This window comes from Perognathus longimembris, chromosome 8 (assembly GCF_023159225.1).
Source record: "Perognathus longimembris pacificus isolate PPM17 chromosome 8, ASM2315922v1, whole genome shotgun sequence".
Classification (NCBI taxonomy): domain Eukaryota; kingdom Metazoa; phylum Chordata; class Mammalia; order Rodentia; family Heteromyidae; genus Perognathus; species Perognathus longimembris.
In genome coordinates this window covers 47645784-47658100 of record NC_063168.1, presented here as the reverse complement: position 1 = coordinate 47658100, position 12317 = coordinate 47645784, and the positions used below count along the sequence as shown (strand labels likewise).

General features: G+C 57.0%; 1 protein-coding gene across 1 annotated transcript; it reads left to right on the top strand.

The window, feature by feature from the left end:
* The first annotated feature begins 7893 nt into the window (after positions 1–7893).
* Six3 (SIX homeobox 3) lies at positions 7894–10670 on the top strand. The gene is made up of 2 exons (XM_048353588.1): positions 7894–8750; positions 10478–10670. The coding sequence occupies exons 1-2, from the start codon at positions 7894–7896 to the stop codon at positions 10668–10670; spliced, it is 1050 nt and encodes a 349-aa protein (XP_048209545.1).
* The last annotated feature ends 1647 nt before the right edge of the window (positions 10671–12317 follow it).

Here is a 12317-nt window from a genome sequence, read left to right as displayed (position 1 = left end):
TCCCAACAGGTTAGCTAGATTGGGATCCACCCGGTATTTCGCAGGAAGGGGGGGTGTGGGGGGGGAGACAGAGTGAGAGGAAGAGAGAGCCTGACTGGAAGACAGAGGGAGGGAGGAAAAGAGAGATTGGTGCGAGAGACCGAGCTGCGCGGTTTGAAAGGACTTACACTTCCTAATGAATATTTATCCGCCGCTGCTTCTTGCTCCTGGCTTCCCTTACCTTTCCGCAGGTAAGATCCTCCCTGAGCCCCAGTGCGGGGCGCGGGGAGCTCTACTACTCCCCCAATACAGGTTCGGGTGTCAGACTGGAGGGCTCTTGGCACTCGGGGGGCAGGGTGGGGGAGATTGATCTGGGCTTAGGCAAAGGGGACTTTGGACCCTGCTTCGCCCAGAAACGCGTTCGAGGACTACCTGTAGTGTGTGTGTGTGTGTGTGTGTGTGTGTGTGTGTAAGAAAGGGAGGAGGAGAGGAAGTGTGAGCAGGGAGCGTGCATCAATTTGTGGTCGAGTCTGGAGACTTTTCACTTGGACGCCCTGGATTTCTCGCCTCTGCTTTTCTTTGCTTCTCTTCCCCCTCTCTTAGTCCCTTCCACCCCCCCCCCAACCTCACCCCAACCCCTAGCTGCTGAGCTGCTCTTCTTCCGGCCTTTGTACGGTTGTGGCGAGCCCCCCCCCCATCCTGTCTCTTTCATAAAAAACGAATGGCTTGGGTTCCACAGAATCCCCCCCCCCCCCCGCAAAGACCATTGGCCAGGGGGTACTTGGTGCCCCTTCCTTTCGGCTCTGCTCCTGAGCTGCAGCATCCACGCTCTTTCTCCTTTCTCCTCTTGGGGCGCCTGGGCACAATCTAAGTAGCTGAGAGTGATGATCGGGACCCAGGGGTGCCCGGTAGAACTTCTCCGGAGCTGCCTAACAGCTTTCCTGGGCTGGAACCCCGAGACTGAAGACCCCCTGGAGGGAGGGCTCCGCTTCCCCGCCGCCCTCCGCCGTCGCCACCGCTGGCGGGTGGAGCCCAGCGAACTCGCGCCCGCCTTGGGGGTGGGGGGGGAAGAGGGAGGGGTAAAGGAAAGCGTTGGGGAGGGGCTGACGATATAACTGGAATTCTTTAAACAGACTTACCCGGCCACCTGTTGAGAATCCCTTTGAGGGCGGCTGGCTCTCGATCTGCGAAGGTGGACAACCCAAAAGCCAAGTTGGGGTGGGGGGGAATTCTTTCTCTGACTGTGTCAGACACGATCCTCCAAGGCTCGCAGTTCCGCACTGGGGTCGCGAGGCTGTAGAGCCAATAGCTACCCTTGCCAGGTCCCCTCACCACACCAGTGCCCCCCTTGCCCCGTGCCTCCTCGGCTTAGAACCCTCGGACTAGGCGCTCAGGGCTCCGCCTTAGCAGCTCGGCTTAAGCCGGAGCAGGCTTTCTAAGCCCTGCTCAGAAGTCAAGAGCAGCAGCGCCGCCGCTCCGCGCGGGCCTTTCATGCCGCAGCCGTTCCTTATTCTTGTGTCTCGGCCTCTCTGGGCGCCCCGGGACAAAGCCCCCGGAGTCCGGCCGCACCCTTCCAGCTAAATCCCCTTCGGGGTCAGTGCGCTACCAGCACCGGGCCGCGCGCCTCTCCAGCCAGCCGTGTGGCTCTTAAAGAGCCTCACCCCCACCCCTCCACCCCACGCGCTCAGACCCCCACCTCCCCTCCCCTCTCCTCTGGATCAAGCCCCCGACGCCGACGCCTGAGGTCCCTGCTGCCCCGACCAACGCCTGCGGACTCAGCCCCCTCCTCTCGCCTCCTCCCCTGAGCAGCCAGTGGGCCTGGCCACGGGGCCAGAGAGCTAAATTCTACCCCTCCGTCCCCTTATGTCCAACAGTACCCCCTCACCACAACTCTCCGGGTATCTCTGACCTTACTTTTACCCTTTGGATGGATCTTGCTCTGGACACCACTTTTGCTTAGCTCAGCGATGCTCCCCAAAGAGTGTCAGTGTTGGCTTGAATGGGGTGGGGGTGGAAAATGGGGGCAGGGCATGCCAGTGGAGCTGGAAATGCAAGAAAGGAGGGAAATGCAAGAAAGGAAGGCCAGATGGACAAGAAAGGCTCTGCTATCCCAAGCCCCCTTTGGCCTTTTGGCAGAAGGTGAAAGCTGGCCCCACTTCTGCCCCTTCCTAGAGAGGTTCACACACCAACTGACCAAGCTTGCTGCTTGCCAGAGGGATTGTGAGCACATGGGGGGAGGGTTCCAGAGGGCCTTCGTGGTGGAACAGTGAGCACCCCACATTCCAAGCCCAGTGCATTCACTTCTCCCAAAAGCAACCTGTAAGGGCCCAGGAGCTATGTACACATTGGAGAAGGAGACCTTTCCTTTCAACTGTCGAGGAAAACATGCAATGAAGAAGAAAGGGGCCAGGGAGAGAGTCAACTCTTTTTAAGGACTGAAACACACTTTCTAATAGTTTCTTATATTTACTAGCCTTTACTTGCCCCCAAGCAAAGGGGAACGTGAGTAGTAAATAATTGCCTTGGCTCCCTTCTCTTCCAGAGCTTTCACATTCTTGCTCTTCCACTCTCCTGGCCTGTATTCTATGCTGACTCACTTGTGGAGAGTGGCACTGCCTAGGGTACTTTCTTCAGGCCTCCTTAGGACTAGAAATACGATTTGAGAGAGAGAGAGGCCTCAGAAGGGACAGTTAGGGGAGAACTACAAAAGGTTGGAACAGGCTATGATACCCTGCAGTATCATTCACTGCCAATAGTCATGTCATTTGAGTGTTTGGCTCTGTGGGTGGTGGGAACAATGGTGAATTGGGGAGCTGAACACACCCACCCTTTCTCAATGCTCGACCTGGTTCTTGCTGTCAGGAGAGGAGTGGTGGGGAGAAATGCGGGGCCTTCTGGCTAGTGGAAACCAAAGGAACTTGAAGAGGGAGGATGGAAAACTGATCCTCCCCTGGGCATCTGACCTCTGCCACTCAGACATTAGTCCAGGTGCACCTTTAAGGAAACGGGGATGTTAATTGATTTAAGGTGGTCTCTCTTGGGAGCAGCTCAAGGTGTAACCCCCTGGGCTAGATCCCAGACTGCAAAATCTGCCTCCCTCCCTCCTCCCCCCTTCCCCCAATCAGCACGGTTCACATCTCCCAAGTCTCTGGCTCCTTTCTCCTAGGGCTACATCATGGCAGCCAGCTAGGCTGCGTGGGTTGTGCCCACCCTCCTAGGCCTGGCAGTGGGAGGTGTTGTGGCCCAAGACGGAGCCAAACTTCTCTTGTCTGAGGATGTGGGGGGTGGATGGGGCCTTTAGCTGGCGGCGGGACTCATTAGGCAGAGCGGGGTGCGGAGAGGTGCGCGCTGCCGGCCCCTGAGGCCGCTTTTGAGCCGTCGGGGCAGCTTCATTAAGCGGCGCTAACAAGGCGTACAAATGCCTGGCCTAGCAGCTTTCTTGCAATGCCGGGGCCTTAGCAGGGCGCCAGGCTAATGAGGGTCACTCAAAGGGGCTGATCAAATATTCAAATTTCCCCGCACGCCGGGAACTTTTATGCACGGAGAAAGTTGAGGCAACTGAGCTGTGTTTACGGTTCGGGGCGACAATTGCTTGAAGCGCGGGTGCCCGGAGGCTAAGGGAGGGGGCGGGGGGTGCGGGGGAGGGAGTAGTTGTTGTTGTTGTTGTTTTTCAAAGGAAAGTAATCGGGGTCCTTGAAGGGCTTCGCGGCCTCCCCGCCTGCCTGCCTCGCTCCCCTGCGCCCTCCCTGGCGGTCCGCGCCAAGCTCCTAAGTTTCCAGCTGGCGGGGAGGCCCAGGCTGTAGGCCACCCGGTCAGCCTCCACGTCCAAACGTCGTGGGAGCCGGAAGGAGCGACAACCTCCTCGGACTAACGTTCCAGGGCTACCTGGATCTGATCTTTAGAGTTGGGCGAGCTGCGAGTGCATCCTCCTTAACCCCGCCGACCATCCTCTCCTAGAGGTCTGCAGACCTCGGCTTTCTCCGTAACCCGAACAAGGGCGAGATGGAGTGGGGGCGGGGGTCTCCAGGGCTTGTCTCCTGGCTGATTTTCAGATTTCTCAGTGCTGGGGCCCAGTAGATCATGATAAGTAAACACTGTGCAGTATTCAAAAGCTCTCTTCTTTTCTCCCTGCACCATCTTCTGATCCCAGAGGCGGGGTTGAAGTGGAGGCGGCCGTGGCAATTTTGTTCAGCACAGGTGGCTTAGGCCTGTACTAAAGCCAGCTCCCAGATCTGGGAATGTGAGTGGCCAAGAGGCCAAGGGGGAGATCTACAGTCCCCGCAAAGCGGACCTGTTCTCTAGGGCCTCGACGCCCGGAAAGACTCGGGGGCAGTCATCTTTAGTGGGCCATTTCCTCCAGGCGTCCCCCAGCCTGACTTACTAGACCACGAGCTTGGTCTAAGCCAGCAAGGGGTGGCCGCCTGAGTCCAGAAACCCAAGGCACCCACCCGCCCCTCCTCCCGAGCGCTCAAAGCCAGGGAATTTGAGAGAAGACACCTCTGGAGCTCCACAGCACCCCCTTACCATCCGAACACGCACTCATCACCCTGAAACCGAGACCCTGAGGAGCCTGCGCTCGCGGCTCCGCCACAAACCATTCTTTCCACCCGCTCCGAGGACCAGCTGTAACCGCCTCCCCGCCCAGCGCCCGGGACTCTCAACTTACGGGCTTCTAGCGGCCGGCGAAAAGCTTCCGGCCCGAGCGGAGAGGCGCTGGCGGCGGCGGGTCCGCACACCCGGCTCGGTGGGCGGCGCGGAGCTCGGCTCTGCTGGGAGGCGCCGACAGCGGGGAGCGGCTGCCCGCCCCGCCGCGTCGGGCCAAGTCCGGGCGCACAAAGCTGCGCGCCCCTTCGGCTGCCCTCCTAGCTTTGCACTCCTTGGGCCGCGGCTGCCATCTGAATTGATGGGGGTACGGCGAACGGGCAGGCTCCCCGGCAGAGGCGGGGAAGCCGGGGTACCGCCGAGCCGAGCCTCAGCTCTTTTCTCAATTCTCCCGGAGTGGCAAGGGTTTTCGATTTCAATCTACGCTTTCGGCTGAGCCCGCGGCACCTGCCCAGCCTCCCTTGGGGCTGGCACCACCGCCACGGGGAGAGGCCAGGTCGCCCCCACCCCACGCAGAGGCGGGGGTTGTAGGGATGGGGAGGGACTGGCTGAGTTCACCCGCCCGACCGGCGCCTGGGTCCCCGGCTCCGGAGGGGTGGGGGGAATGCAGTTTCGGGGTCACGAGCTGCTTTCAAAAAGTTGAACACAATATTCGGAAACCCACCCGTAGGAATGCTCCCCCCCCACGCGGCACAATACCCACTCCCCTCCCCTTTTTCATTCCTTCCTCCCCTGCTTCCTCCTCCTGCCCCTTCCCCCTCCCACCTTTCAGCCTGTAATCCTTCCCCTACGAGAGAAAGGGATCGGGAAGAAAAGATGAAGTGTCTGTTTTTGTGTCCCAACCTCTGGGTTCTTTCTAGGCCCGCAGTGAACGACCGCCCAGAGTTTCACAGCTAAATGGAAAAGGACTCGGGGCCCAAAGGAAGATATTTGGAGAAAAGGGACCTCCGAAGTGGAGCCTGACAGACCTTCGCTTTGGGGGGAATATTTCTTGGCCCCAATCAGCAGGGCTTAGGTGCGTTCCCCTTCAGCCTCTGGCTGAAGGAGTCCATGTGGACCCCTGACCCAACCCCAAGTGATCCGACCCAGCTACAAGAGTCCAGGCCTAAATGCAGGGCCCCCCGAGCTCTAAGTTTAGGGGCAAGGACAGTCGTAGCTTCCAGTCACGTTAGGTTCCCATTTAAATTCTTCCTCAGTCTCTTTTTCTCGCCTCCTTCATTGAGATCTCCAAAGTGGTGTAGACCCAGTGCCGGGCCCCCAGATCTGCATTGGAATGCAGAAAAGATCTTTCTTAAAAAAAAAAAAGTTTTGAATTCCTCAATGATTTTTTCTTCTGGAAAGGCAGCTTAGGATAATTATTTCAGCTTTATTGAGGGCAGATTAGTTGAAGTCTGGGCGCTGCGTTTCAATACGCGTTGTACACGGGCCGACAATGTGGGCATTGTTGGCTACTGTGTGTGAATCCATTCAACATATACACTTTTTAACACCAAACCGAATCCTGTCTAAATATACACAGTGCGTGGGGGAAAGACGTCTCTGACCCGGACAAATCTGCGTAAATCACACTTCCATAGTTACAGAAGCCTCACAAAAGGAGGCCGCGCTGGAGAAGCTGATTACATCTTCTTAAAAGCAACATACCTAAGAGTAAATGCCCATGCCTAGTCTGGGGCTATAGTGTAGGGCAGGAGGGCACACTCCCTGTGCAGTCTCTGGACACTGTTATGGACCTTGTAGATACTTGCAATTATACAGCTTTATCATTTATTATAATTGTTATTTGCCCTAGGAACAAATGAGCGATTTTCAGAGATGTACACATCCTCAGGGTGGTGGTCAAAGTTTCAGAGCCTTTCTTGGGCTGGTGAGCAGGCCCAGAGTCTCTTCTGCTGTCTGTGGATAGGATGTGTGTTGGGAAGGGGAGCAGGCATCTTTGGGACTCCCAGGCTCCAGAGGCTTCTAGGTTTCTGGGCTCCCACAGATTCTTCACAACTGTTAGACCAAAGTCTTGAGGGGGGGGGGGAGAGAACAAAGAGTTGGGCTGCTTTTTTTTTCAGATGAAAAGAAGTGTACCCACCCCCACTATTTTAAATGATGAGCATCAGTAGAAATCAAGGTTCCTTGACTGGGAGCTGAGTCAATGTGGAGAGAGTTGGCATAAATGTAGCCCACTGCACTGGCCAGAGAGACCAAAACGACTGCCTGTTCCCTGAGTGCTGGGCTCAAGCTCCCAGTTGCCATTTGCCCCTCTTTCCCAAACTGGGGTCCCCCAGGAGGCCCATTCAGTGTGTGGTGGCCCCCCTGATCTCATCACCTTTCCTTCCTTCCTTCCTTCCTTCCTTCCTTCCTTCCTTCCTTCCTTCCTTCCTTCCTTCCTTCCTTCCTTCCTTCCTTTCTTCCTTTCTTTTTTCCTTCCTTCCTTCCCTCCTTCCTTCCACTATTAGTGATCACATAGGCAGAAAGAGGCAGCTCAATGAGCACACCAAGTGCAAACCTTGCGAGCTCCAGCGGCTGCCTGGAACCCTGAAGAGGGCCTCTTGCCTTCCCACACAAATAGCCCCTCAAATCGGTCATCTCGGTCAACTACTCTGTGTCCATGGCTTTTCCAATTTCTGGACCAACTTCTTTGGGCAAGAGGCAAAGAAGGCAGGAGGGAGGCGAAAGAGAGGAGATAAGAGAGGGAAGTGGAGAGATTAAGAGTTGCAAAGATTTGAAAAAAATCTGTTTCTCTCTCTTCCCCCCCTCTCTCTCTCCCTCCCCCCCAACTCTGGCTAAGTGGAAAAACCGTCCTTACGTTCTCGGTATTGATTGGCAGGGCTGACAGTGATTGGCAGTGGTTGCCGTGGCAACGCCACAACGACACGCCACAGACCAATAGAAAAGCGAAACAAAATGTTTCAATGCTGCACTCACTGTGGATTTAGGGGAGATATTATGAGGCTGTTGTCATTAGGGCGATTGCTGTGGAATCGCTGAATCTTGACTCGGCGGTGGTTGGCTCTCGCTCGGCTCTCTCTCTCTCCCTCTCCCTCTGTCTCGGGCTCGCTCTCTGCGCGCGCGCACCGGGCCGCTCTCCTTCCTCCCTCTCTATGTGGCTGCGCGGGTGTGTGTGTGTGTGGATGTGTGTGGGGTGTGGGTGTCCCTTACGTCCTTCCTCCTCCCCCTCCTCCTTCTTCTGCTCCCCCCTCCTATCCCTGTCCTCCTCCCCCCTCTCCTCTCCCTCCTCCTGGTCCTCATCGCCCCTCTCCTCCTCTTCCTCCCCTCTCTCTTCCTCTCCCTGAATTTTCTCCTCTCCTCTCAGGTCAGTCCATGGTATTCCGCTCCCCCCTAGACCTCTATTCCTCCCACTTCTTGTTGCCAAACTTCGCCGATTCTCACCACTGCTCCCTACTTCTGGCGAGTAGCGGCGGCGGGAACAGTGCGGGAGGCGGCGGCGGCGGCGGCGGCGGCGGCGGCGGCGCGGGAGGCGGCGGCGGCGGCGGCGGCGGCGGGAACCGTGCGGGAGGCGGCGGTGCTGGCGGAGCAGGCGGCGGCGGCGGCGGCGGCAGCGGCGGCGGCGGCGGCGGCTCCAGGGCCCCCCCGGAAGAGTTGTCCATGTTCCAGCTGCCCACCCTCAACTTCTCGCCGGAGCAGGTGGCCAGCGTCTGCGAGACGCTGGAGGAGACGGGCGACATCGAGCGGCTGGGCCGCTTCCTCTGGTCGCTGCCCGTGGCCCCCGGGGCTTGCGAGGCCATCAACAAACACGAGTCGATCCTGCGCGCGCGCGCCGTGGTTGCCTTCCACACGGGCAACTTCCGCGACCTCTACCACATCCTGGAGAACCACAAGTTCACCAAGGAATCCCACGGCAAGCTTCAGGCCATGTGGCTCGAGGCGCATTACCAGGAGGCCGAGAAGCTGCGCGGCCGCCCGCTCGGCCCGGTGGACAAGTACCGCGTGCGCAAGAAGTTCCCGCTGCCGCGCACCATCTGGGACGGCGAGCAGAAGACGCATTGCTTCAAGGAGCGGACTCGGAGCCTGCTGCGGGAGTGGTACCTGCAGGACCCCTACCCCAACCCCAGCAAGAAACGCGAACTGGCGCAGGCCACCGGCCTCACTCCCACACAAGTAGGCAACTGGTTTAAGAACCGGCGGCAGCGCGACCGCGCCGCAGCGGCCAAGAACAGGTCAGTGGCGGCGGGGTCCTCCCGGGCCCGGCGGCAGCCTCGCGGGCTGCGCCAGGGGAGCGGGTGAGGGAAACGCAGGCGACCGGGGGACGGGGCGGGGGGAGGGGGGAGAAGCGGCTGCCCAGCAGCGGAGAAACTGGGGCTCCCTGGCTAGTTGGAGAAAGTTTTCGATTGCCCCGGGACAGGGGATGCGCACTAGGGTTTATCGACTGCTTGGCCCGAAAAGGGCTTTTGTCCAAGTGAAGAGAGGGTCAGCGTGCGGCCTGGTGCCCCACCGCCCCGTGGCGGCCGCCCCTGGAGCCAGAGCCCGGGCGCTGCACCTCAGACCCGGCCTCGGCTAGGCGCCCCTGTGAGTCTAGAGACCCGGAGGGACGGAAAGCGGCCCTTGGGGTTTGAATCTTACATGGGTGCTTTGGGGGCGGGTGGGGGGACCTGACGGGGGTCCCTGCCACAAAAGGAAAAGGCCGGCAGCCACCTTGCAGGAGACTTTCTTTCCCCAACCAATGCACGTTGGCTGATCCTGAACTGGAGAGCTTGGCTGGGGGTGGAGAAGCTGTGTGTGTGTGTGTGTGTGTGTGTGTGTGTGTGTGTGTGTGTGTGTGTGTGTGTGTGTTCACCTCCACCTATACTGGCCTTTCTTCCCAGGCCAAGGAGCATCTCTTTGGGCCACAAAGTTGGGGAGTAGGCAAGTTAGCCACAAAGTCATAAAGTTGTCTTGGGCTTGTTGGTCGCTGGAGCGAGGTCGGGAGGAAGTGAGGAGCAGCAGCAGAGCTGAGAGAAGGAAAGGACTAAGTTCACTGTAAGCCGTGAAGTGAACCCTGGGTCCCTGCTCAGCTTGACTAGGCCCAGGGCCTAGTAAACGGCCGGGAGCCTGCCCCAACTGCTGACAGCTGCTAGGGGCTGAATGTGAGCTCCTTGAGTGTATTTGGGTTTCGATACCGCAGGCCTGCGCCCACAGCCATCTCACCCCTGCCTGTAGAGCCCACTTTTCGCCTGATGAGGGGACTGCCCAGGGACCAGATAGGCCCTCTAGCTGGAAGAACTCTCAGACACTAGGTTCACACAGCCGGGTTCCAGCACCACCGAAGAGACACAGCCAGCTACCGCTCTCTGCATTCTTCCTCCTCCTTCCCTCACCTCCTCTTTCCCCATTTTTCTCATTTCAGCTCCCCCCCACATTTTTTTTTTCATCCCGGATCCTGCGCTTTTGCGCCAGAATCCAGAGAGCAAAACCAGCGGGTCCTACAGGGGAGAGGCGGCCAGTGAGAAGCCCTAAGCTTTGGGGGTGTGTTCAGGGAAGCAGGGGAGACACTTCGGGAATCCCACTTCTCTTTCAGCAGCCGGCTAAGTCTGGAAAGCCCTTTGGGGCTAGAGGGGAAGAAGCTCTGCGTTCCTCCCCGACTTTGGCTCCTTTAGGATTCAGAGCCCTTTTTGCCTGCCCAGATCCTACCCCGCAGGCCCAGAAGCACCCCTTCTCCACCCAGGCGGGTTCCTCTCTGGGGAGCTGTGGAAACCTCTCTTGGGAAGGGAGCCTAGGCTCTCTGGCGCTCTAGTTGCAGCCGGGTGCCTGGAGAAAAAGGAGTTCAAGGAGTATGGTAGCAGTCAGGGGCGGGCGGCGACTTAGGGGTGCGGGCTGGAGGAGGTTAAGCAGGGGGGCCGGTGATAGCGGGAGGCCGCGGGTGGCTGGCCATGGTTTCAAGGCCAGCACGGTTCTCTGTCCTCTGCAGGCTCCAGCACCAGGCCATCGGACCGAGCGGAATGCGTTCGCTAGCCGAGCCCGGCTGTCCGACACACGGCTCGGCAGAGTCGCCGTCCACGGCGGCCAGCCCGACCACCAGCGTGTCCAGCCTGACAGAGCGCGCGGACACCGGCACCTCCATCCTCTCGGTAACCTCCAGCGACTCGGAATGTGATGTATGATAGCCAAGGCCGCCCTCCTCCCCCCTCCTTCCCCCTCCTCGCCCTCCTCCTACTTCTCTCCTCCTCCTCCTCCTCCTCCTCCTCCTCCTCCTCCTCCTCCTCCTCCTCCTCCTCCTCCTCCTCCTCCTCCTCCTCCTCCTCCTCCTCCCCCCACCTCCTCTTCCTCCAGTTCCTACTCCATCCCTAGAACAAACCGAAAATCAGGATACACAACCGTACACACACGAGTCCACACACACTCCCACCCCAGCCAAAAAATATATAAAAACCAAGAAAAATAAATTAACCGCAAACCATCAACAACTCCCTGACACCATCTAACACCATGGCCACCCCCAAAAGGACCGCGACGCCAACAGTCACAAATGATGATGTTGCGGGCAGAGAACATAAAAGAAGTGACCATTGTATACTTTCTAGGACAAGCACGGCTTCTCCTTTTGGTTCCCACGGACCCGGCACCCCACCTGCATGACGATTTATTTGTATCTGGGAAAATATTCTCTCTAGCTTAAAATGATTTAAAGAGTCGACTATACAAAAACAACCATAACCACGAAGACAAGATGACAAAAGCAAAACAGACAAAAAAATCAGCCGTCTCCGTTCGGAATTTGTTTAAAAAAAAAGAATGAAAGGAAAAAAAAAAGAACTCCTGGAGAGAAATAGCAAATGTTTCTCGCCTTTTGTTGCTCTCTCTCGCTTTTCTTCTCGCTCTTCCTTTCTCTTTCTTCCCTGTTTTTAAGTCCAAGTATTGGTCAAACAAGATGCAATCTTCTGTTTTTTTGTTCAGCAGACAATCATTTTCTTCGTAAGCACCTTTTTCTCTCCACTCTGTCACTGCCTGTGTGGGTACTGGTTATAAATGTGGAAAAAAAAAGAATAGTTATGACTGTAACAGATTTTTATTTTTATTTCAAAATTTTATATGAATTATGTATATCTTAATGATCGGTCATTTTCCCAGTTTGTAATATATGTGTAGAAATTGCCTGTATATGATATTGCTTTTTCTCCTCTCCCTTTCTCTTTCTTTCTCTCTCATCCCTTCTTCCCCTCCTCCTTCCCGCTCACCTGTCTCCTTCCTTTTTTGGGGTTCCCCCTCGCACTCGGTGTTCCTAGCACCGACTATAGTCAAAGTATGGTGTGGTGGCCTGAGTTAGGCAGAGGGGCCCCGTCGCTAGCGAAAGCGGAGAGTGAGGCCGTAGTCTTCTTATGCACAAGCTATTTCAAGTATTTCTTAGCCGCTTTGAAGGTATCACTCACTCCCCGTAGGGCGCTTTTACTGTTATCTTAACTGCGTGTTTATCTATATGTAAAAACTTTCTAAAGCAAATACAGTATTCTCCATTTTCTTATCACTCCCAGAGACTTGTGTTTTTGTCTACTACCCCTGGCTCGCAGTGCCGGGTACAGCTGCTGGGCCTTCACTTTCCTCTCCAGCTCCTTTAGCCGTGGGAACAGGACAACATTGCAAAGTGAGTCAGGAGGTTTTTAATGTTATTTTTTGGGGGTGTCGGATGCTAAACTGGGAATAGGCCCCGAAGGTGAGAGCCCTAGCCAAATCCTGAGGAAAGGGCAGAGGGAGTATGATGCCAAGGGAGATAGAGCACCGGGTGTTCTGAGCGAGATGCCAGGCCCAGGAGT